Raw genomic sequence first — 27,500 nt, forward strand, 5'->3', positions numbered from 1 at the left:
GCACCTTATAATCCAGTGCGCCTTATAGTGCAGAAAATACTGTAATGGGAAAGTTGAAACTTTCACAGCATACATGCTGACGTGTCTACTACTGACAAATGAAGCAACCCGTTGCATGAAAGACTTGAGTAGAATTCAAAATGTTCTCTGGTTTCAAATTTAAAAAAAACCAAAACATCATTCTCTTTTTTTTTGCTTTTCAGTTTTTCACATTTCACAGATGAAATATGTTTGATTTTGTGCATCTGGTGTAAAAAAAACACACACAAAAACCCACACAAGAATTGTCGGCGTAACCGGAGATTGTGGGAAACTGTGAAAGGGATTTTCTCCAGAAATGTAGAAATTAAAACTGCCAGGCAAGAAGATCCTAGAGGAAGACCAAACAGGAGGTTTATGGATGTAGTGAAAGAGGACATGAAGGTAGTTGGTGTGAGAGAAGAGGATGCAGAAGACGGGGTTAGATGGAAGCAGCTGATTCGCCGAAAGGAGAAGAAGAAGAAGATGTGACAACAACTCATGCATACTCTTACGCCTTTGAACACTAAGCGTTTTGTCTTAGCTTGTTTATTTCAAGTTGACAGGAAATCTTTTATCATAAAAACACTACAGAGAACCTGGGACCACAGGAAAACATTTAATCCGCCATCATTTTCTCTGCATTCGATCAATAACCCTTTAAAACAGGGTCGTACAAACGAAGAGGAACGGCCCGAGTTCAAAGGTCAAAGGAAATCGAGCCGTCGGAGACGTGAAACGAGCAACACGAAGAGAGGAATGAAGGATGGGTTTGGGGGGGGGCATGTTATGACATCAGTTGTCGTTAACCAATTAGATGGGGTGTTGCAGGAGAGCGTTTCCAGCAGCCAGTAAAAGCCTTCGTGTCACTGACCTCAGGAAGGGAGAATGAAATAACAAACAATCTCTCCTTTCACTGCTTTTCGCTGACAGCTACTTCACTAATGGTCGTCTTTTGTCCGTTTCCCGAGTCGTCTGACCCCTTATTTACGTTGATCTGAGATAGAAACCTGAGCCCCCCACCCCCCACCCAGCTACTTACACTTTGTGTCAAGGCAGCAGCTTGTTTGCTGGTTGCTGCTGGGTTTCCACATGACCAGATTAGCAATTAGCTTTAATGAGCCTCGGTCAAAAGGTGAGGGTGTAGAATGATTTTTGCTTTGGGAAAAAGGTAAAGAAAGACTTGAGAAAAGTGTTTTAGTACCTGCCCAGAGACGATCGCCGAGATCCGCACAGCTTTGAGATGTCGCCGACTTCTATGAAGATATTTTTTTTTAATTACATCTATGTTTCACTCCAGGTTTTTTTTTTTACCAGAACAGGAAGCGTCTTAAGTCTTTGAAGCGCTCTTTGCTTGTGTTAAAAGACAAGCTGTCGCAAAGCTTTTTAAGCATTCAAACAAACACACACACACAAATGTAGTTACAGCATGGGAACAGCAGCGCTTTAGATTGCTTCTACATCCCCTGTGACTCGGCCAGCGGGGTGAAATAAATGAACCACCTGCTACACACACACACACACACACACACACACACACACACACACACACACACACACACACACACACACGCTTCCCTAACATCTGCCACTGCAGTCCCTTGTGTTTTGCCAACACCGGAAACTTTCAGGGTAATAGTCACAGCTTAGAGCAGTGCTTACAGTTTCCCAGCTTTTAATGGTTGTTCGCCTTACATCATTAATGCATATCAATCACCACACACTCACACACACACACACACACACACACACACACACACACACACACACACACACACACACACACACACACACACACACACACACATCCCATTGAGCTGTGAGTAACAGAGCTGAGAGCCTCAATTTGTTCGTAATGAACTGTTTAAGTTCAGAAAAAGAGAGCAGAGTCAGTCAGCATCCAGAGGAGAGGAGCCTGAAGAGAAAAGGTGATGACAGGGTGGACAAAATACTTGTGAATTCGTATTTATTTGTATTGTTCATCTCTGATTTACACTAAAAGTCTTACTTTGGTAGGCAACAATGTTATACTCATGCTTGTTGTTATTTTGACTTACAACCCAGGGAAAGAAAGTTGTTCTTAAGTTGGGGACTCGGGTATTGATGGACCAATCAGGTCCAACAGGTGACGCGCGAGTTGGGTTGAGTTCATGAGGATAACCCGGGAACTGGAGATGTAATCCAGGGCGTGGTTGGGTGGGGGGGCATCAGAAGGCAGATGTTTGTTTTTTTCATACATGCGCTGATTATGCTTCTCTTAATTACAGTATTTTCCGCACTATAAGGCGCAACTAAAAGCCTTTAATTTTCTCAGTTTCTTATAATCCATTGTGCCTTATATATGAATAAAGCTTTGAAATAGACCATTCATTGAAGATGAGTTCTTTACAGGTTGAAATTTAATAATCAACAAACAACTCAACTTATGAACAACCTCTCTGAACCAACTGTGTTCGTATGTTGAGGACTAGCTATACTGCTCCTCTGTTCTTCTCGGTGAATATTTTGAATATCGCGGTCTGGACTTTTTCTCATTGGTGGTTCGGTTATAGACACAAGAACACAAGTGTTCACGGAGGACAAATGGTGATCAGATGTTCACACCCCCCCCATCTGACTCTCTTTTATCTTTGCATGCTAATTAACCTTGACCTGAAGCCTCCCAGTCCTTAATTGCTACCATGGAAACTTCTGCCATTTGCAGAGCCACCCCCATCCCCCATTACTCTTCAATTACACCCATCCATTCTGCTTGACTAAACAACAGTCATCACCATCAGCCCGTCACATGTCACCTGGTTTTGTCTGTTTTTATGCACCGTTTTTGCACCGTTTTTCTTAATGGAGAGATGAGAAGAATGAAAGAGTGCTTTATTAGTGAAGGATTTAAACAGGTAGAAATTAGCGATGCACACATGTATCAAAGTGGAAGTGCAGAAATATCAATTATGACAAAATAATGAGGAAAAAAATAATAAATAATTACATATACTCTAAGGTCATTGTTGTTTAGGTGTTGTTTTTCATGCACACTTTAAATCTTTGCATTTATGTTTAACCCTTACTTACTGTTTTTCTTTTCTTTAAGGTCACTATTAAATTATAGACTCATCAAGTTTTCATGCAATGAATTATACTATATATATATATATATATATATATATATATATCCATAACCATATGTGTTTTATTTGTGGACATTAGTCTCAAGCAGCTGAAAAGCTTGGAAGTAGTGGCTCATATGTGTGGAAGATAAAACATTTATACTTTAAAATCTATTTCGTTACATTCTATCTCTGCAATGTTGAAAAAAGTGTTTGCTGCACAAAAAAAAAGAGTGAATTTAAATTCAAATGATAAATCTCAGAAGTGATGGCAGAGGAAGAAAACCAGCCGAGTCAAAATGCTGTAAAAGCCAATGGCTGCTCTCTCCTCAGAGAGCCGATTGAGGGGAACGAGGCAGGAGATGGAAGTGCTGCCGTACTTTTAGAAATGCAGATTCAAAGTGTTTCACTCTCCCTGTCTTACCAATGACACACCGGTACAGTAACACACACATACACACACACACACACACACGCACACACGCACAGAGACTCAGTGGAAACGAGGCTTGTCATCCTGAACTTATGAACCCCATCAAGTCTCCAAGGGACCAGAAGACCAGCATGCGCAAGGAGCACACACACACACACACACACACACACACACACACACACACACACACACACACACACAAACACACACACACACACTTTTGACTTGAGCGCTGTGTCTGAACATGTGTTGTGGTTGATAACCCCTTCCTCTCCTCCTTCAATCCCTCCTTCCTTTATTTTCCTCCCACTATCTCTATTCCAGCCTGGGGGTCATGATGTACACACACACACACACACACACACACACACACACACACACACACACACACACACACACACACACACACACACACACACACACACACACACACACACGTAAAAGTTGTATTTGTTGATGGTTCATTTGGGGCCACTTTGTATAATACTGATCTAATTTAAATGCAGCATGATGCCAACAGCCATAATTAAACTTTAATAAATAAAAAGCCGGATGGCCTTATGACACTAACACCAAAAAAATATGTCGATAAAAAGATGACCTGTAGCGTTTCATCAAGTACAGCTCTGAAATCAAATGTTAATAAATCTGGTCTGAGAAGTAAATTGAGAAGTAAATTGAAATCCTAATTTTGGTAATTAACGTATATATTGAAAATATGAAAATGCCTTTTGTCATATTTTTACATTGATCTTTATCTTTTTTTAAAAATTTGGTAATACGCTCATGTATTTTATGTCAGAAAACTTATTTTAGTTGTTTTTTAGAAAAATCCAACCAACCACTGCATGAACTTAGAAAATCAAGGTATTTATTCCTTCAGTATTTGTGTAGAAAATTTATGCCATAACTTTCAACAAAATCCCAGAAGAGTTTTTCTCATTCAAGGACTTATGGGCAGATGAACGCTTAGGTTTGTCTCCAACTTCCCTGAGACCCGCTGGAATATTAAGGGACAGTAGATGGGAACAATATGCAAATATGGAAAGAAGTTTCTCTTTAATTAACAAAGGCAATTCCACATTCTTTTCTTTCCATCAGTCCACAGTTCACATCGTCCGGTAGTGGATAACACAGACGAGAGCAGACGACACCCAAACCGCTGAGATGTCTGGGAAACACCAACTGTTACCTAGAGGGTCACTAAGGCAACTCTGACAGGAATCTTATGTGTACTGTTGAACACACACACACTCACGCACGCACGCACACACACACACACACATACACACACACACAGCATTGCTAGTAATTATGAGAGCTGTAAAGCAGACTGACATCATAGCCTTGGGTTACTCATTCCCTTGCTCCCTGTCTTTCAGTTTATATTATAGTTACGTGAACGGTGTGTGTGTGTGCGTGTGTGTGTGTGTGTGTGCGTGCGTGCGTGTGTGTGTGTGTGTGTGTGTGTGTGTTCAGAGGTAGACCGTCCAGGTGTTCAGGCTGTTGTCCAACTTTCACTGCAGCCTCATGTTTGTAACAACCTGTAACAGCCTCATTTACAAAAATGATAAACTGAAGTCTAGTTCAACTTTCCTGCTCACAGCAGAAATGCCGCACAGAACACATTCTGCAATTTGATAGAAATGCTTCAGGGGAGAGATCTAGCACTGCTGGAGGTCTTCTGTCACTACGAGGAGGTGCAGAAAATGGACAAATGTGGGACAAATGTTGTAGAGCAGGAAAAGCACTCAGAGCAGCCTAAATAATGAAAATACTGAGTTCATCCATTGAAAGGATGGTTAATATCCCCCTTATACAGTATTTTTCCGTACTATAAGGCGCACTGGATTATAAGGCGCACCGTCAATGAATGGCCTATTTAAAAAAAGAAAAATCACACACACACTGGGAAGAGGAAAAAACTTTTCATCCTCTATGTCTCGTCTTGTTCACTTCCTCAATCCCGAGTCTGTGTTTGTGCCAGTGTCTTTGTCTTAACATCGCTTTGAGCAACATAAAGTTTTGCAATAAGGCAAAATGAACACAAATACACACACACACACACACACACACACACACACACACACACACACACACACGCACACACACTGATGGAGAAGTCGTCTGGGCATGTGAAATATTTAAGAGGGCCAGCGAGGGCCCTTCTTCGACTTGGCCCTCAGAGGCCCATTCGGAGCCAGCACGCTTTCCAGTGCGGCGGGGGTGAAGGGCAGACGAGCCCCCGGTGCCAGACTGAAACAGACCAACACACTAATGAAGTGTGAGGTGGAAGGTGTGATACGATGTGATCAGAGTCCTAACTTGTCTTTGCATAGTTTAGCTCATCGCTCGTTCAGATAGCATCAGCTTGATCCTGGATTACCCAGGGTTCCTGGCATGTTCTCCAGCATGAATGTGTCCTAGTGTGTGTGTGTGTTCGTGTGTCAAAGAGTGTGTTCTCCTCTCTAACACTTGCTGAGGGGTCAAAATTCTACAAACCAGTCGTCCAATTACAGTAAGCATGGTGTTACTATAGAGATGAGAGAAAACTGTAATTGGATAATGACACACGAGAGATGGAACCCGTCATTAGACCCTAGCGAAGATGCACATACAGAACATACATGCTGAGACACACACACACACACACACACACACACACACACACACACACACACACACACACACACACACACACACACACACACACACACACACACACACACACACACACACACTGATGCAGGTCAGGTACCAACCTGTGATTACCAAACTGCTGATTTATCACCTGCCTGCCGTTAGAATGTCTCACTCTCTCTCTGTTCGGTCTCAGACAACAATGCAGTATTTTCTGCACTATAAGACGCACCTAAAAGCTTTTAATTTTCTCAAAAACTAACAATGCACCTCATAATCCAGTGCGCCTTATATATGAAATCATTTTAGAATAGGCCATTTGTTGAATGTGCGCCTTATAGTCCAGAAAATATATGTATTTATAACATAGTTGTAACTTTTTTAAATTAAAATCTTCTATAAGTTAGTTTAAAAAAAATTTTTTATAAATCCACTTCAAATAACAATTAAAGTTGAACTGTTTCTGGCCCCAAGTCTTCATAGTATGTAAATATAGTGCATTTTAATGAGGTTGGGTCACAAACACACTCAACTTTTTGGGGGTAAATAATCGGGGAATCTCTGGTTGTGAACTGCGTCTGTGGGCAGAACCACTAGTCAGCTTCCAGTTTGCCCCGCTGCATCATTAACCTGGATGAGGGTCTTACATAAGCCTCTTCAAATCAATGTGTTTGGAAATAGATTGATGAGAGGCCAGAAAGACCAGAGTGTAGGTAAGAAGACCAGAGGATGAGAAGGGAAGAAAAGAGAAAGAAGACTTCAGAGAAAAGGTGCCGGAAGGAGAAAAGAAAGATAATAGAAGATCGGAGAAAGAGAAGAAAATGGGACACAAAAAAAAGACCAAGCAGGAGGAGAACCAAAGACGGAGGGGGGGGAGGTTTTTTCCTTTGTGGTGGTTGAAGAGTGACAGGGGTGCCAATGGAGTGGCCAGAAATGACGGTCCCACTGGAGAATGCCGGCTATGCCAGTGGAGTGGCACTAATGGAGCCGGAGAGGGGATGCAGTTGCCTGCCCTGGAGGAGGGATATTGTGCAACTGGACAAGGCAGCTTGACATCGAGCCAAGATGGAGGATTAAAAGGGAGGGGGGGAAGGAGGCACCCAGGGCAGAGAGAGACAGCCATGTTAGGTCTGCTGACTGACTGACATCAACTAAAACCTTTCATGTTTTCCATTTGACTGGTGAGACTCACAGTTTGTAGGTTTTGTTCTGGTCTCTGAAAGAGGAGGTGCTGGGTAAAGTTTTCTCTGCTGATGAGAATTAATAGAGAGTAGAGTGGAACTTTATTGATCCCTTAAGGAGGTTCCGTCAGGGAAATTAATTTCTCCGTCACGCTACACACAGCACAGACAAAGCACACAGAAAGTAGTACCAACACCAAATAGAAAGAGTAATAAATAACCCACCAATACCCTGATATGTGGAGCTTTTAATTTTGAAAACTTCAACTTTTACATCCAAAGCAAAGGATATTTCTTATACTGCTTGTTCCTGAATTTTTACTTGATTTTTTTTTTTTAATTGCCTGACCCAAATTGTCTTTTTAACTGATAAATGCTTCACATTCCTATGCCTATTTATGCCTTTCTATTTGTATATTCTTGGTGGATTATTTATTATTCTTTCTATTTGGTGCTGGTACTACTTTCTGTGCTTTTTCTGTGTGTTTTTTTGTACTCACTGTGGTGTTTGTACTGCGACGGAGAAGTTAATTTCCCTGATGGACTCTCCTTAAGGGATCAATAAAGTTCTACTCTACTCTACTCTCTACTCTACGTCAGGCCACTTCACCACTCCAAACACATCAACAACACTCTTGTACATAGATGCGCACAGCAAGCAGTGGTCATTATGCTGAGTAGCTGTGATTGGGGTGAGTAGAAGTAGAGTTGCATGATAAATTGTCCTGATTACCTCATAAGCTCTCCCATAATTCATTGGCTCGGTCGACTCATCCATCAATACAGGGCCAGGATGCCTTTCAGATACCCCAGAGAGACGAACCACCGCAGAGGGAGCAGGAGGGTAGCAAAGAGTGAAAGGAAATAATAGGAAGAAATCTACATCCTGCTGGTTCTCAGGGGCATAATTCCTGCATTAATCTTATATTATTATAAATTAAGCGCTGAGGGTTGAAGTGAGCGAGAGTGGGAGAGGAAGTCGACTTAGTAAGATGTGAGGGAAGCAGGGAGGATGATTCGGCTGCTTTTGTTGGGAAGTATTACCGCACACGGTGACCCTTAATCACACACAAGCCAGCTGAGGAAATGCTTTGATGATTTGGAGGGACCTCACATGCACACACAGGTATGCACACACTCTGTAACTACCTGCTTCCAAGTTCTTCCTGGTGTTGCACAGGTAAGTAACCCACCCCTCCTTGATAATCCACACTCAGGTTACGGTGAGCACAAACACACACACACACACACACACACACACACACACACACACACACACACACACACACACACACACACACACACACACACACACACACACACAGCTGGGCGCTTCATTCTGACAGACATGCTGGCTCCAGGCTTCAGGCTACCTGCCATCTACAGTATGTACTGACATACCTCTGTCTTCTCCCCTTTCCACATGACTCTTTCCTCCAGCCCTTTCCCTTCTCTGTCCTTCACTTTCTACAACAGATTTTCTTTTTTTTTTTTACTTTTGAGAAGAAAACCCTGTTCTGTTCTCACCTCAGCAAATTCCACCCCGCTCTTTCTTTTCCCACATCATTTAAAGACAGCAAACACATCTTTCCTTTAATCTTTCCTTTAAACACCCTTCATTTCATCCTGTCTGTGTCCACGCCTCCTCCCTCGCTCTCTTTTTTCCAGGCGTAACTCTCGCTCGTTGCAATCTGATGGGCAGAGCGCTCTCCTTCCTCCTGGCGTGTCCATTATCCTGGATATCTCATCGCCTGACGCTCGCCCCGACCTCCCATCTGTGACCTCTGAACTCTGACACTCACACACAGAGTGTGACAAGTGATAAATTGAGTTGCATGAAGAAAAAACCTAATGACTGCGAATGTGTTTTATTTGCTGTTCAAATGTGTGTATATATATATATATATATATACACACACACACACACACACAGTCTTTATACAACTGCATTACACTTACTTTTGTGTACAATATAGTGAGCTATTACTGACACGAACAAGATGAATGGAACACAAAATGAAAGGAAAACAGAAAAGATTTATGTCCAAGTATATTCATGTTTGTCCCTTGAATAAAGAGTTCCCGCTTTGAAGTTTTAGTTCATGTTGACATTGTTTTTCGTGAAGCACAGCTGAGTTGCATCTAAATCCTGTCGCATGGGGAGCAGCTGACTTTTCTGCAGACGTTTTATTATTGGAAGGGATTTCTTCCTCTGATTAATACTAGGAGCAAAAAATATTCCAAACTCTAAAAATTCAAAAGCAGTTTAAAAACACAGCCGCCACAATAATCATAAAAAGCTTATTATTAACACCTCTGCAAATCATTTTAAAGAAAGAAATGTTAACCTTTACAAAAGGTTAACATTCACGATGAACAGAAAACTGTGAGGCGATTAAAGAAACTTCAACACACACACACATGCACACACAATTTCCAGGCTTATCCTAGAAACAAGTTAGCTCTAGTTGTGGTAAAAGTCAAGCAGGGGCGTTTCGTATCTTTAAATTCTGTCAGTATAACATAATCTCTTGTATTGGCGTCCTCTGAATAATGCCAGCTCGGCTTTGGAAAGCTCATTCCAAAATCACTTGAGAATGAATTACGGCATTGTTTTGGATCTGAATGGCCAAATCACTTCTTAAGAATGAGAGGCCTTGAGCAACTCAAGATAGGCAGTCATGTGATTCATACGATGGCAAGAGAATGAGTCACTAATGCTCAATACCTCAGGATTGTTGTAACCCTTTGTTCACCCCAGAAAAGGTGATTTACAATATGTCCAAAGATGACATGAAAATGTGTGGAGAGACAAGCAAACAATCACAAGAGAGAAATGTAAGAGCACGATTGGCAGTTTCCTCTTTGGCTGGATGCAACTTGTGTGATCTAAGAGTTCTAATGAAAACATTTCTTGTTCGAGAAATGTTTTTCATTGTATGCTGAAGAGATCTGAAAAGAGCTTTTTTTTTTCCTTGTGGGTGGAGGAGTCAGGAAATATTATTGAATGGTAGGGCGGCATTTTTGTACCAGAGCCAGTCTAGATAGAGAAATAAATAGAGAGAGAGAGAGAGAAAGAGAGAGAAAGAGAGAGAGAGAGAGAGAGAGAGAGAGAGAGAGAGAGAGAGAGAGAGAGAGAGAGAGAGAGAGAGAGAGAGAGAGAGAGAGAGGAGAGAGAGAGAGAGAGAGAGAGAGGCCAATGTACAGAGTCTCAGGCCTCAAAGGCTTAACTTAATATTCTTGGATTGACATAATGGCAGAGAGATATATATCCTATATGAACGAGGAGTCTGTGGCCAAAAGTCTTCAACAACATTGCGACTACACTTGCCACCAGAAGATAGTGATCTTTTTTAAAGGATGCAACCCAAACCCAAATAATCCTCTTCAACATACGCTACAGTAAGCATAAGCCTGCTCCCCTATTCATGAATATAAGGGTACAGTCTTGTATTTCAAGTGGAAAATATTATTTACAAGCACCTAAAGTATGCGTTCTGGCACAGCTGCGACATGCGTGGTGCATGGAGGCCGTTGTAACCTCAGTATTGAGACACGCTTTATTAGGAGATTGACTGATTTTGCCTCCGGTTGTCTGACTGCCTCAATAAGTTTGTGCAAAACAGGAATAGGTTGAAACTTGACATAAGACATGATGAAAATTGACAGTTCTTTACAGTGTTGTGACAGTTCTGTGCTTGAGGTACATTCAGGACTAAATAATTGGTCACAGTTACAAAATGATGCCTTAAAAATACCTGGCGCAGATAGGAAATCCTGATGTGGAGTTCAATTTTGTTTTTCCATTCCATGAAATTTTTTGGTACTGAGCACCATCCTGATCCTAGCACCAAATGTTTTCTCGAAAAAATATAATTCTGCAATCAACAACATACGTTTACAGATATTAAAAAAAATCCAAAAGAAAACGCTGAATTATGATAGAAAACATAATGTTTACGTAACTATTGAGTGTGTCACTGAGCATTTTGTTCATTCTTTTTTTTTTATATCATTACATTTCATAGTTCTCTATGGTAGCAGGGCTCTGTTTATATGCTGACAATGCTGAAAACAAGTAGAGTAATTTCCGCAGTATAAGGCGCACCTTAATTTTCTCAATTTCTTATAATCCAATGTGCCTTATAAATGAAAAAAGTTTTAAAATAGAACATTTATTGAAGATGAGTTGTCAAATGTGTTTTATAATCCAGTGCACTTTATAATCCAGTGTGTTTTATGTATGATTTTTTTAAAAAAAATAGGCCATTCATTGAAGGTGCGCCTTATAATCCCGTGCGCTTTATAGAGCGGAAAATACTGTAATTCTAAATAAAGCAACCTTGATATTTCAATAATCCCCCCTTAAAAAGAACACAGCTGTTACAAGTTTAATTTGTCATGATTTCTGGTAATTAAAGGGAGGAGATTTACCCCTCCTCACTTAAATCACCTCCTGCTTAGATCTCCTGACTAGAAACATTCTTCACCTTTGACCTCCGTGGGACCCCATTCGTTGACATCTCTGTGGCAACTAAAACGCCCCAGCCGTCTCTATCTTAATTAAAAAGCTTCTTTTTTTTTTTACTCTGAGAAAATTTCATTTTCTCTACCTTTGACCCTCCTTCCTTTTTCCATTCGGCTCCCTCTGTGTCAGCTAACTGTCCACACAATGGGGAAAACCCACATCCCTCTCGCTCTGGTGGGGGGGCATTGTGGTGAGCCTGCCATCTCAGCCGAGGTGGTACGAATGTGTTAGTCTATGTGTGTGTGAGTGTGTGTGTGTGTGTGTGTGAGGGTTAAGCTCTCACAGAAGACAAAGCCACAACCTTCAGGGCTGCTAAGCAACAATTCTCCCTGGTAAAGCCTCATCAGGGCACCGTTTAGCAAAGGATTAGAGACTATTACACATAAACACACACGCTAAAAATGTAGCCTCATGAACTAATTAATTCAAAACTCATAGCAATTTAATCCAGGTTTAGAGCTCACACTGATACCGCGAGTCCACATCGACTCTCTTTAATGAGATTATAATGGAAAAAAATAAGGCGTCTTTCTTCATTTCTGACTTTTTGTTTTAAATCCTCAGAAAAAATTCACCTCAAAATATATTTTTTAAAAACCCCACAATAAAGCAACCTGGAAAACCGTTGCTAAGGTACGCCTGCCATGAAGAGGCCATGCAGAAAATAACACGGCACACCCACACTGTCCTATCAATCTATCCTTATATTCAAGCATAAACAGCTGTGGAAGCAGTGACCCATTCTCTTATCCTGCCATCAAGCCATCCCTTCATCAATCCTCTTTTCATCTCTCCCTCTTTCATCTGATTTCTGTTCCAGTGAAGAGAGAAGAGGGGAAAGAGCTGGCAGGAGAGGGGAAAGTCCACATAGAACACATTCATTCACCTTTTTTGGCAAATAAAAGATACGCATGTGAAGCATAAAACAAATTATAGACCGAAAAGATGAGATGAAATGCCACGAGATGTAATTAACGCAAGAATGATATGCAGCTATTAGAACAGTACTAATTCCATTATAACTCGTCAGTTAATTATTCTTTCAAAATGTAAGCTTATACTACACTCAGAAACAGTTGTGCCTTCGAAGTTGCAAAATAAGTGATTACTAACAGGTGATCATATTTCATGAACGGGTATGAAATGCATCCATAGTTGGATAAACGCTAAACATATTTCAGTAACAAATACTTGCTTTCTTTCTGATTTATGTTTTACTAAGTATGAAATAATTGTGATGTTGCCTGATCGTGTACAACTACAGCTATGTTTGAAAGCATTTCCATTACAATAATTAACTGCCATTGATATTTCAGGTAGTTATGAGTCATTGTGTGTGGAGACGTCAGATCTATGAATACTGTGTACACACCACTGACAGGCAGAGGAGGTGAACAATGGAGTTAACAAGGAGTGATTTTAATTCTTACCTTTTATAGTTCTGTAGTGTCATAATGTCAAATGAACTAAAATAACGCACAATTCATGTCATCAAACTATTTGTGATAATTACTTCTAACTATAAAAAGGGTTTCATTATAGAAATACAAGTGTTAAACATTTTGACAGAAATCATGCTTTCTCACATATTTCTTTTTTTAAAACACAAAGCATGACCTCACTCCAGTTCAGTGTAGACCTTGATGTAATCCACGGCGCTGAACAAAGGTTAAGACGTCCGGTTAAACCACACACACACACACACACACACACACACACACACACACACACACACACACACACACACACACACACACACACACACACACACACACACACACACACATGCAGCAAAGACAGAATTCTCCATGTCCCTAAATAGTGAAAACATCATTTTACAAGAGAGCAGATTAGGTGATAATTGTTTTGTGGTATATAAGAAACCAGTCAGCTCAGTTCTGACAGTCTGACCTCTAAAACCAAACAAGATTCCAAGTCAGACCTTCTCAATGTGTTTTTTTACTTGTGTTAGATAGTAGAGGGTGTTAAAGCAGATGTACATTTAATTTTGACCAAAACAGCCATAAATACTTGACCTTGGTGATTGCATTTCACAGTGAATGACTTCCATATGTGTTTTCTTTTTATTACAGTATTTTCCGTACTATAGGGCGCACCTAAAAGCCTTTAATTTTCTCAATTTCTAATAATCCAATGTGCCCTATATGTGAAAAAAGTTTTAAAATAGACCATTATAGTACGCACTATAAGGCACACGGGACTCTAAGGTGCACCTTCAATGAATGGCCTATTTTTCAAAAAAATTTCATACACAAAGCACACTGGATTATAAAGGGCACTGGATTATAAAGCGCACTGGATTATAAAACCCATCTGAGAACTCATCTTCAATGAATGGTCTATTTTAAAACTTTTTTCATATATAAGACGCATTGGATTATAAGAAAATGAGAATATTAAGGGCTTTTAGCATGTATGCTCACCTAAAAACATTTAATTTTCTCAATTTCTTATAATCCAATGTGCCTTATGTATGAAAAAAAGTTTTAAGACAGACCATTCATTGAACATGAGTTCTCACATGCGTTCTATAATCCAGTGTGCCTTATGTAGGAAAAAGGTTTTTTTAAATAGGCCAATCATTGAAGGTGCGCCTTATAGTCCAGTGCGCATTATAGTGCGGGGAATATTTTATTTAGAAACTTCTTGTGTCTTTTTTTTCTCTGTTTTTGGTTTTATATCACATTATATGAGAAATAATGAGAAATTATAATGTAGCATCATGACTGTTGTCATACTACACGACTGAGAGGGAGCGCTTGAAAAGAAGATGAGCAGCAAAGGGGAAACCCTTGAACAAACACACCTGGAGATAATGTAAACACACACACACATACACATGCACACACACACACACACACACACACACAGAAAGAAAGAGAGAGGAAGAACACTTGCTGTCTAACAGCTGAGCTGAGATCAGTATCCCCTACTCGTATTTTTATCCTGACCCACACGCTGACCAAACTCCCCGGCCTTGGGGAAACTCACACACACACACACACACACACACACACACACACACACACACACACACACACACACACACACACACACACACACACACACACACATACACACACACACACACACACACACACACACACACACACACACAGCGACAAATACACATTAACACACACACAAAGTCAGAAAACACACCCGGAGACACGTCAGATCAAGCCCAGTCAACCACTGTAGCGGCCGCAAGAACATAAACAACGTTCACACACACACACACACACACACACACACACACACACACACACACACACACACACACACACACACACACACACACACACACACACACACACACACAAACACACACTCTGAGAATCCTCTGAACCGTCCAATATTGTTTCAGATAAATATATTCAGCTCCACATATAAATATGTGCAACCATAATTATTCCACCCCCCCCCCCCCCGTGACCACGAAATGACCGTGACGGGAAGTTAGTTCCCACAGTTTCAGTGGTGTTGCAGGCCCAGCCCCTTCGATCCTGGAAATCCACACCTCGGTTTGCGATGCAGACACACACACCGTGAGCGAAAGGGAGGAAGGTGTCTGAGGACAGCCAACGGGGGTTTGAACGCTCACGTTCTGCAACTGAAACAATTTTCCGCCATGTGCAACACAAACGTGATCTCAGACTAGACTAGAGAGCCTTTTTTTTCTACGTTTCACTGATTATACTTCCTTTGGCCTGCTTTGATCGCCCTCTCTCTCTCTCAAATCTCTCCCAGTGGGCAGCAGCTGTTGGAGTGCTAATCTCCATTAGCTACTGAACTGGCTTTTATTGAGAAGCGCATGTAAAAAAAAAAATTCCCCTCTCCCTCTCTCTGTCCCCCCCAGATGAATGAAACTCCAGGGCTGTGTTCCCAAACTGCCTCTTACATGTTTTACCGTGTCATTCTGAGCCACAGTCAATGCACCTGTGGGTATTAAAGCTGGTACACACCAACACAGAAGAGGAACCATGTCGTATACTTTGTTCTGCACAGTTCAGTTAACAATTGTCTGCTAATACAAGTAAACTGGGTGACGGAGAAACAAACGACAGGACTTACAGTCTGTAGAGCTTCGTTGTTCCTAAGAAAAGCAGCTCAGGAAACACGGCCAGGTTATTCCGATTCAGGCGCCTGGAAGGACACAGAGAGCATGAAGGAATAAACTTCACAAGGAATAAAATTCAAATACAGTATTTTTTGCACTATAAGGCGCACTGGACTATAAGGCGCACCTTCAATGAATGACATATCCCAAAACTTTTGCATATATAAAGCGCACCGGATTATAAAGTGTATCAGATTATAAGGCGACATTCAATGAACGGCCTATTCTAAAACTGTTTTCATATATAACGTGAACTGGACTATAAGACGCACTGGACTATAAGACGCACTGGACTATAAGACGCACTGGACTATAAGGCGCACTGACGGTTTTTGAGAGAATTAAAGGCTTTTAGTTGCGCCTTAAAGTGCAGAAAACACTGTAACTGTGGTGGATTGAATGCACTTAAACTGAAATATACATTTTCTGATCCTCGTGTGAATTTATGTTATTCAGTACATCCATATGTGTAGATGTAAAGGAATAAAGAAGTTGACTAAGTTATGGAAACTACACACACACACACACTCGTGCATACACACACACAAACATATCCACATTCATGAATGGACATGCAAAAAACCCCAAAAAACACCAGGTTACCCCTGATTTAGGGGTACAGCATGGCTACCAGACAAACAGTGAACTCAAGAAGGAGGCAGTGAAGGCAAGGGGGTGGGGTCGGGGGGAGATGAGAGAGGACTTTCTTTTTTTTTTTTAACCACAAAGGCGAAGGAGAGGAGATGATGTGGGAAAAACAAACAGGCAGTCTGGCCGGACTACCGAATGTGTGAAAAGGACCCCACTGAGTAAACAAGGCCCTTACAGGGAAAGAACTCACAACAAGCCGTCATCACAAGCTCTCTCTCTCTCTCTCTCTCTCTCTCTCACACACACACACACACACACACACACACACACACACACACACACACACACACACACACACACACACACACACAGACACACACACACACACACACACACACACACACAGATAACTCCGGTGAGTTTAATAATGTGGGTGCGATCATTTAACCCTGGTGGAGTGGAAGTGAAGAGGTTTGTGTGTGTGTGTGTGTGTGTGTGTGTGTGTGTGTGTGTGTGTGTGTGTGTGTGTGTGTGTGTGTGTGTGTGTGTGTGTGTGTGTGTGTGTGTGTGTGTGTCTGGTCAGAGCGAGACAGCTGAATGACACAATGAGAGACAGGTTGCTGAAACCATTTAACCCTGACACACACACACACACACACCACACACACACACACACACACACACACACACACACACACACACACACACACACACACATTAACAGGCAAAGTGACAGATGTGCTAGCCGCTGCTGAAAGAGAATAACAAGAGGAAGAAAATGAAGAAAGATTGACTCCAAATGAACAAGAAAAAGTGTGAAATCACTGATTAACACTGCAGTTTGTACGAATTACACAAAAAACATCTTTCAGTCCCAGAAATATAACAAACTGCACTCAAACAAAACCTTCCCAAAATGTCACCGACTCCATTGGAAACTCTTAAAGTCTCTCGGTGACCCGTTCCTTTCGAATCACATCACCCCCTCTTGTGTCCATCCCCAACACACGAGCGTGCATCTGCACACCAACATTCACACTCCGCCGTTACATCAGAAGCTCCTTAAATATTTAACATCCCCTCGAAATGATGTTTCTAAATTATTCACTCTTCCGTTAACGCCGGGCTCCGGCGGCTAAGAGCCCCACGTGGTGAGGCCCCCGCTTCTCCTGCGGGTCCTATACCCAAGCCGTGAATGCTGGAGAGTGGGGCTGGACCTCCCTCCCCAGGGACGAGTGCACGGACTGGTGCTGGAGGTAGGGGAGGAGGAGGAGGAGGAGGAGGAGGAAGGAGGACAGAGAGGGGGGGTATGAGCTCATCCTCTTAAAATAGATGCGATGCTGTCAGACTAGGACACTGAGAGAATGAAGTCCAGACAGCAGAAGAATCAGAACGTTTGGCTCCTGTCAGGCGCCGCTCATTTAAATGTTCTTCATGGTTCTGTTCAGGGATGAAGTCACCAAGTCTCATGACATTTACAGTATGTTCTGCACTATAAGGTGCACTGGATTAAAAGGTGCACCTCCAATGGATGATCTATTATAAACATTTGAATAAGGCGCACTGGATTATAAAGTGTATTATTGGTTTTTGAGAAAATTAAAAGCTTTAGGTGCACCTTATAGTGCGGAAAATACTGTAAACGGGATCATTTCCCATTCATGAATGAGCCTCATCATTTATGCTGGATTGCCTCGTGCTTCCGTTTTTTAATCATAAAACATAAAAGACAGATTCAAATGAATTCCAATGGTTTATAGTATCTTTTGAGGCATATGTCTCTGGAACATTCATGTTCCAACCACCTCTGAAAATTACACAGCTCAACAAGCCGAAATTGCAGAACAGAGAAAAATGTGTCCGTCACAATATCAGAGAGTCAAACCTGACAAATGTTTCCTTTCCCCAAAATAATCTAAAATATTCCAATCCACCCACAACACTACATTGAAAATCCCTACATAAATGCATTCATTCATTCATTCATTCATTCATTCATTCGCTCAGAATGTCTAACTGGAAAATCTATTGGGAAATATAGTGGAAGTGAATCTCGTGTGAGAAGGCACTAGTCTGACCTGCGACAGTCACTCCAACAAGCTAATGTCACACTTCAGCTTGGTGATAATCCCTGCAGTCATAAACAGATGCTTGAGGACGACAAACCGCGCAATAAACACACACACACACACACACACACACACACACACACACACATATGCATGCTTGCACACAGTCCTTCCAGATGTGTAGTTCTAATTCTTCCACACTCCTTGGTAGGAAGAAAATAAACTACCTCAGAAAGCAGTTATATCTGCGCTGATGTCACGGCTGCAGTGGTGCATTTTTATCACCGACAGCCTGTCGGAAACACGGTCAAACACCGTCACCGCCGTTAAGACCAAAACCTTGTGGAGATTTGTGTGTGTGTGTGTGTGTGTGTGTGTGTGTGTGTGTCTCTTATCCAGGTCTCTTGGATTCACACTTACTCCACCTGACATAAACCAGTCATCCCCCCAAACCTTTACACATTTTTAATGAGTGATTTTAACACAAACGATCTGCTGTACAAACGCAGTGGAGAAAACACCCGTCTATTTTCCCTGACTTGTAAATTTTCCTTTCTTGTCACTAAAAAAAAAAAAAACGTTCACATTCACCAGTTTTGAGGACCTTTTCTTTCTTATATTCAAAAGGTGTCAAATATAACAAATGTTGCCTGTCTCAGAGGCTAAATCTGCCAAAAATCACTTTTTTTTGTGCACAACTGCTGTTTTTGAAAAGTAATTTTGTGCTTCTGTATTCTGCAAATAATTTCAAGCTCTACTGCTTGATAAAAAATGAAAAACATTACCAACTTTGCCCTATAATGAGGGGAAAACGATACTGCCACTTTTGTGATCTGATCATTTAGCAGCCAATCATCCTTTTCTGTGAAATCCATACCTGCCTTTCCCAATTGTTCCGATTGTTTTCAAATAACACAATCTCTGAAGTTGTGGTTTAATTATCCTCTTTATAATCGCTTTTGATAGACGCATCTCAACCACCTGTAATCAGTTTAAAAACTTTTTCAACACTGTTGAAACGATCTTTTACAATTACAGACTAATTACCTGAGGTTTTTGTCTCGCTGTTGCTCTGTAAGCATCGCTTCAGTGTCAGTAATTACTGCTTTGTTTCTTTTCCACTGTGGCTGTTATCACTTTCAATCTTACGGAATTTGATGGGGGCTGGAAAGCTGTTAAATACCTATTCTTCATCCCCAAGAAAGACAGAAAAGAATGTGTGACATTCCTGTATACAAAGAGGTGTGGAGAGAGAGAGAAACAGATAGAGAAAAACACGAGGGATTAAAGAATGTCAGACGGAATGAATGAAAGACTGAAGGTGCAAACGGGGATAAAATCAAGATACAACCAGCAGCGACAGAGCAGCCTTGTGTAAACTGAAGCATGTGTGTGTGTGTGTGTGTGTGTGTGTGTGTGTGTGTTTGCATCCAAAAGCCAAGCATGTGTTTAAGTATGTGCACATGTGTTGTGGCATGCATATCTCCTCATCACCTAATTCAATCACCTACCCCCTCCCCTAAAACCCCAAAGTAAATGCCCCATACCTGACCCAACCCTGAACATCCCTGCAGGGCTTGTCGCAAAAAAAAAAAAAAAAGAAAAGAAAAGGGAGGAGAAGGGGAACTGTTTTCCACCCCCATGGGGGGCAGTCACTGTGGATCAGACCAGCTTAAGGCCCTCTCCACTGGGCAGTGGTTCCCAGCAGCCCCCCCCCCCCCGCTCCAGCCACTCGAAATGGGCCCATAAGAATCCAGACGTCGGAGAAATGCCATTTTTTTGGTGACTGACTCCATCTTTTCGAGAGATGCTGAATTAGATTTGAGAAAAAAAATGTGCAAGGACCTTAAAAACAGTCATTTTGAGTCAATAAGTGTCAGAAATGTTGGTTTAAAGGAAAACTAACTCAATGGCAACGCCGGTGTTTTCATGCAATTGCAATTATGACTTGTATTTACTGAATATAGAAGCATATTTTGCTCACATGCATGCCAAAGAGACTATATTTCTTTGCAGTGAACCCCCCCCCCCCTACTTTCATTAGAGTAGAGTAGGACTTGATTGATACCTTAAGGAGGTTCTGTCAGGGAAATGAACTTTTCCATCGCACTACACCCAACACAGTGAGTACACAAAAACACAGGAAAAGCACACAGAAAGTAGTACCAACACCAAATAGAAATAATAATAAATAACTTAACCAAATAAAAAGAATATACAAATGTAGAGACATATATAGGCATAGGATTATGTTTACATTTAAGTCCACATGCAGTGAAATATTCCTCTTTTTATGCGTGGCTATGCTCACAAATTCCCAGATTCGCTTTCCAAGATAGAAACCAGTGATGGCTCCATGAGGAGAAACTAACTGGTTTCCTCCACTGGTCCACAGAGCTTCTATGTCTGTCAGTAAAGAGACTCCACATTGCAGCAAAGCATGGAGCAAAAGCAGGCACAACAAGGCCAAGACAGGAGCAGCCGGTTAACTACGATATTTCATCCTTTTAACCCGACGACTCCTGAAGAATTTATGCCAAACAGCCATTAAAAAGATTAACCACCGTCATTTGATTTTGTACCATACACCATAGAGTGTGTGTGCAGTAGATACCTATGTGTGTGTGTACAGTTAAGTCTGTGTTTTTTGTAACTGTGTGTGTGTAATCAGAGAAGATTTTTATGTCTTTAATTAAAAACCTTGTGTGTGTGAGACTGCTAAGACTCTGTCACCGTCTGCTGCATTCCACTTCGTTATTGCTGGTGCTCGGGTCGTATAACACACAAGCACACACATACACACACACACACACACATATAGACAGCTCACACATCAAGCAAAGTTGACAGTCAAGACAATGGGCACAGTAGCCAGGGGTCCACATGCCCCTTCTGTCCCGCTCTCCCACACACTACAAGGATTTAATTATGCCATAACTGCCTCAGGGCTGCATGCTGAATACCAGTGATTCCAAACCAGCACCATAACAGCCTTTGGCTGTTCCTCCGTCGCTGCCCTCTGACTCATTTTCAAAATTTTCCTCTTGAACTGAGACACTTGAAGCTGCCTGTCATGACAATCAGTTTAAACACTTATGAAGACTTCCAGATTGAGGAGGAGGGGGATGAATCTCAACGCAACACAACCAGTTTTAAAGTTTAAAGACAGGTTGACTTCTCAGAGCATCGAGCCGAGCAGTAAAGAAAACTCAACTGGAACTCAGTCACCAGACACCAGTCCATTACTGTATTTCCCGCAGTATGAGGTGCACCTAGAAGCCTTTAATTTTCTCAATTTATTATGATCAAATATGTTTAATATATGGGAAAAAACTTTTAAAATAGATCATTCATTGAAGATGAGTTCTCAGATGCATTTTATAATCCAGCACACTTTATATATATGGAAAAAAGTATTAGGATTGCCCATTTGTTGAAGGCGCGCCTTATAAACAGATGTGCCTTATAATCCAGTGCGCCTTATATATGAAAATGTTTTAGAATATGCCATTCATTGAAGGTGCGCCTTATAGTCCAGAGCGCCTTATAGTCCAGTGCGCCTTATAGTGCGGATAATACTGTAACCTCGCATACATTTACCTCTCACTACACAGTGGCTGAATTTGGACACAAGTTAAATTTAATTTAGACCGTAATCCAGATTTACTTCATGCTATAGGTATTCATATATATCAACACGTTAAATATATCTGACTTTTTACACCACTGTCATTATTCATGAGTTGTTTCCCAAGTAAATATGGAAGGAAATCTTAGAAATGCGAAGGAAGATTGTGTAAAATTCCTGGATTCAACTCAACGTCTACGTTTTCATCCTAACTTAAGGGGTTTCTGCCCTTTCCCATGCTCCACCACTCTACACACTCTGTGCAAATCAGTTTTAGCATGGTCAGATTTTTTCCTTTCTCACAGTCATAGGGAAACTGGATATTCCCTTTCATTCGTATCTCCACCAAAATGTAACAGTCTTGGTTCGAGCCCCTGTCAGTCCAACAAGGTAAGAAATACATTCAGTCATTTTCACTGCATCTAAAACTAACACGACAAAAATAAAACCAAACAAAAAAAAGACGAGGATAAAGAGGAAACTTCTTTTGCAGGGGTAAGAAAATTTGACATGTTTTGTTCGTGATGCAAAGAGAGGTTCCAAAAGTTGGGGTTCAAAAACCAAGATCTCTTTAACCCATTGACATGTAAAGAATTTAATAGACTGTACGGATGTATGGATGAGTGTTTAGCCTTTTGACAGGCCATAATGTTCATCCCTTCAGAAATACCCAGTGTTTTTGTGACAGTGAGTGTAATGTATATGCTTTTAAGAATCTTGAAATGTATAGAAAAAAATGTCTCGAAGCATAAAAACGGCAGCTGCTTTGGTGCCTAAATGTTACTCACAGTCTCTCCAGCTCCTTCAGGTCCTGGAAGGCTCCTCTCTCGATGGTGGTGATTTTATTCTCCATTAGCTGCCTGGAAGGAGAAACATCAAGAAGGAGAGGGAGTCAATAAGAAAATGGACACAGAAGAAAAGATGGAAGGGCAAGGAGTGATAGAGAGACAGACGCTGTCACAGTTGACAGAGTGATTTATGCAGCGAGGCCAAAAAAAAAAAAGGAAAAGAAGGAAAACGGCCGGATAGGGTGACAGATAAGAGAGAGAAGAGAAGGGAAAAGGTGAAGGAGGGAGAGACGGGGGGGTAAGAGAGACACAAAAAGATCGTTTGCTGAAGAGGAGAGGGAGGGAGAGATGGAGGAGATAGATAACGGCGGGTGTGGAAAAAGAAAATCCGATTAGCGAAGATGGAAAGTGACAGATTATTGTAAAGGCAAGAGGGAGGGAGAGCGAAAAGACAATCAGCAGCGGTTTGATAGAAACCCAGAACTGACTTTAAAACTGCCCCATCAGTGGGGCAGTAACCTCATCCATCACCCCATTTAGTCACCATCCAACCACAGAGATGTGACTACTCATTCACTTATACTGGTGTGACCTCGCCTGGAACGCACGACCCTATCATAGACACACTTCATCATCAGGTGTAACCGCTTCACACAGGAGTGTCGAGGGTGCAGCTAATTATTGTAATCGCTGATTCATCTGTAATTCTTCTGTCAACGGTCGATAAATTGCTATGAATGCAAATGGAAATGTCTTAAAAGTGCTTTCCCCCCAGCGACAGGCCAGAAAAATACAGAGATTTTTCATTAGATGAGCAAAAAAACAAAAAACAAAGAAACTCATAGTCACATGTGAAGAGCTGGAGTCATATTTTGTGGATATATTGATCCAAAAATGACAACAAAAAACAATCAGTTCATTATCAGGATAACTTGGTAAAAAAATCAGTCTTTGATTGACAAAGTGAAATGAAAACACAGGACGCAGAACTAAGACTGGAGCAAACACACACACACACACACACACACACACACACACACACACACACATAATCTCTGGAGGAATTCCAACAATGTGTATTCCTTGTCATTCACTGTTAAATGAATATCGCGCGCGCACACACACACACACACACACACACACACACACACACACACACACACACACCACGCTTGTCCCATTCATAACGAGGATCCATCCACAAACCTGTTCTTACATGACTCCATCATTTCCTTTCCTTCCTCCCTTCCAGCCACATTCCTCACTACGAGGTTACACCTATAATGACTGCTATCGCTTTCCCCCGTTTTTTTTTGCCCTCTGGTGTAAAATAAACCCCTCCTGACACTTCACTGGCAGATCATCACGACGGCTTTAAAAAGGTGCCACTGCTTGTGTGTTTAGACAGAGACAAACCGCCGCTTCCCACGACTCCAGACGCATTGCGCGCAAAGCAGCTCCTGGGATCGCGACGCGCACTGAAGCTCCACCTGGACTGGAAACAGTTAAATCTCTGTGCGTTTCTAGTATTTAGAGGGGGGGGGAAAGTTGTCGGAAGGTGCTGCTCGTTCAGATATTATTTTCTTTCTCGCAAAAGGAAGAAAAAAAAGAAAAGAAAGCAGAAAATGGAATCAGAAAATCACACACTTACAACACTCGCAGGTGTCTCAGTCCGGCAAAATCCGCCTTGGTGATTTTAGTGAGGTTGTTGGCATTCAGATCCCTAAACAGAGACATTTGTAAAGGGGTCCTGTCAATATATATGTCATGCTTTGATGATTAAACAATAACAGTGGTAAACGTCATTTCTCTGGCGGATGAACAGAAAATCGCAGCGTTAAAAATCTTGCGCTTCTTGTGAATACAACAATAAATCTCATTAAGGTGGTGTAAGAAAGGGTCTGTGTAACTATAGGAGCATACTTCTCAAAGATCCGTGTTGGATTCAGTCTCAAAAAACCGATGTGGTCTACGGAATCTCTAATGTGCAAGTAGTGCGAAACCACCGACAACCACAGCAGTAGTGGCCAAACTTCAGCTCCGCCATCAGTAATAATGTTCCTCCACATTAAACTCCAGTTTTTTTTTTAAAAAAAAGTGTTTCTAGTGAATAGGACACGCCAGAATCTCCACCAGACGAGTTTAATGATCCTAAAGTGTAGTTTCTGACGTGCAGCCCCGCGTAATTAAGATGTGGCCCCTCAGGACGCACGGAGTTTAAAACCCGAAGGCAGCAACAGGAGCCTAATTACAACAAAAACAACAACAATAACAGCAAAAATAACTCATTATGTAACGATTAAACATCTGTGATGTTATCATTTTAGGAGATCAAACATTTAAAAAGCGTGATTAGAATGTTAAACTCTTCTTATTGGATGTAGAATAAATTTTTAAAAAAACCCCAAAACAAACAAATTCAAATGTGCGCACACTTGTTATTTGGCAATTGATGATAAAGTGGAAAAAGTAGATCAATCAATGTGATTTAGATGTCTACATTCACTTTAATGTTACATGTTACGCGCACATTTAAACTGACCTGGGCTGTGGATCATTTATTTACCCACTCGGTGTACTTACAGTCTTTCCGCGTTGCGGGGTATGTTCCTGGGCACGCTGCGGAGCCCTTGGCCGTGACAGTCCACTGTAGTCCCGGTACAGGAGCACTGGGTCGGGCAGGGTTGTCCGTCCGCGCCGCTGGACAGTACCAGTACCAGTACCAGTACCGGAACAGCCACCAGCTGCCCGAGCGCAGTCGCTGGGGAGCGGCCGGGGCCAACGGGGCTCAGAGCTCCCACCATCACTGCGGCAAGTGAGGGCTGATGTAAAAAAAAAAAAAAAAAAAAAAAAACAACCCACAAAAACACCGAGATAAGGGCGTTACGAAACAACAGCCCTGGAATCCCTGAAAGCTCACCAAAAAACTCTGGACGCGACGGGGGGATGCCGTCCTCCTCTTCCCGTCGTCCTCCCTTTTTTTTTTTGTAGACGCGCGTATCTGAAATTCACCTTCAAGAATTTACATCTGAGTCTTCTCCAAGAGGTTCCGATGAGTGAAGGCTTTTAATGAAGGATGTGGTCCCGTGGTCCCCCTTGGACTGGAGGAGCGGAGGTGGACCCGGCTGTGGGGACCGGCTCTCTGACTGCGCTACGGCGGCGCAAACTTTCACATGTCCCCGGCATGCGGTGCCCAAATCCCCCGGTGTGTGTGTGTGTGTGTGTGTGTGTGTGTGTGTGTGTGTGTGTGTGTGTGTGTGTGTGTGTGTGTGTGTGTGTGTGTGTGTGTGTGTGTGTGTGTAAGTGCACGTGCGGAACCAAACCAGTGAGACACTTCGATCCTTGATCTGATTCAGAATAACACACTCTCTCTCACACACCACACACACACACACACACACACACACACACACAAACACACACACACGCACAAACACACACTTTGCTGTACGCTCACTCTCCAGGTGAGGATGTCTCGGTTATTAATTCACAGCACGCGTCTGGAGAGAAAGAGAGAAACCAGCCCCCCAGTTTTGTTTTTTCCCCCCCAAAAAAAGCTCATCAAGACGTCACCGTGGTGGAGAGATATTGATTCCAATCATATATCAGCTGCAGGTCAGTGGTGTAGGGTGTGAAAAAGCAGCTCGCAACGCTATAATCCAACTGTGAGTGGTGCGTCAAAGCGCAGCTCCCGAGAGTGTGTGACAAGGAGAGAGGGAGGGAGGGAGAGAGAGAGAGAGAAAGGGGGAGGGAGGGAGAGCTGGCACGTCTGCTGCGTCTGTCCACGCAAACCTTTCTCTCTTTTCACAAATAAACATAAACACACACCGTGTCCCCCCCCCCCCCCCTCCAGGCAGTTAAACAGCAACAGTTTGACCACAGCAGAGGATCCTCATTCCCACCGCAGTGTCCCGGTCACCTGACACCTCACTTATAATGCCTTAGGAGGCGACAGTGTGTGTGTGTGGGGGGGGGGGGGGGGGGGCTTCATCATGACAACCCCTATTCATCTATTTTTTTTCATATCAAATAAAGATCACTGGGCTCAATCATTAATCTTTATCAAATTCAGGTTCAATTACCTGAAGGGAACGTTTGATGACAGTTTCAGAAATTGAGAATCACGAGAGCAATTAGTAAAAACTGGAAATCTTTTGAAATTTAAAAAAAAAGCACCTTATATCTAATACTAATTTTATCGTCTCATGTAATGAAAGTCAGTTGCGTCAGTTTGATGATAGATGGTATACCGATGATGGCATATAATTACACACTTCAGTTTTTTTTAATTACTTCTTTATACAGTATTTTAACTTCACTGCAGTTCACAGACAAGTGCACTTTTTATTAATTAATTCTTTCATCTTTTTATATACTGT

At 41.9% G+C, this 27,500-nt stretch overlaps 1 protein-coding gene across 3 annotated transcripts in view; it reads right to left on the bottom strand.

Annotated features, from left to right (window-relative positions):
• slit2 (slit homolog 2 (Drosophila)) overlaps positions 1-26,778 on the bottom strand; it is an 85,661-nt gene extending 58,883 nt beyond the window's left edge. For 2 of the 3 annotated variants that reach the window (XM_068321330.1, XM_068321328.1), the window contains exons 1-4: positions 25,705-26,778; positions 24,773-24,844; positions 23,122-23,193; positions 16,000-16,071 (exon numbers count right to left, since the gene is read on the bottom strand). In XM_068321330.1, the coding sequence (XP_068177431.1) occupies positions 16,000-16,071; positions 23,122-23,193; positions 24,773-24,844; positions 25,705-25,925 (437 nt within the window). In that variant the 5' untranslated portion in view covers positions 25,926-26,778. The remainder of the gene's footprint in view (positions 1-15,999; positions 16,072-23,121; positions 23,194-24,772; positions 24,845-25,704) is intronic. The other variant, XM_068321329.1, reaches the window with a different exon arrangement.
• Positions 26,779-27,500: the final 722 nt, after the last annotated feature.

Source organism: Antennarius striatus, chromosome 8 (genome assembly GCF_040054535.1).
Source record: "Antennarius striatus isolate MH-2024 chromosome 8, ASM4005453v1, whole genome shotgun sequence".
Classification (NCBI taxonomy): domain Eukaryota; kingdom Metazoa; phylum Chordata; class Actinopteri; order Lophiiformes; family Antennariidae; genus Antennarius; species Antennarius striatus.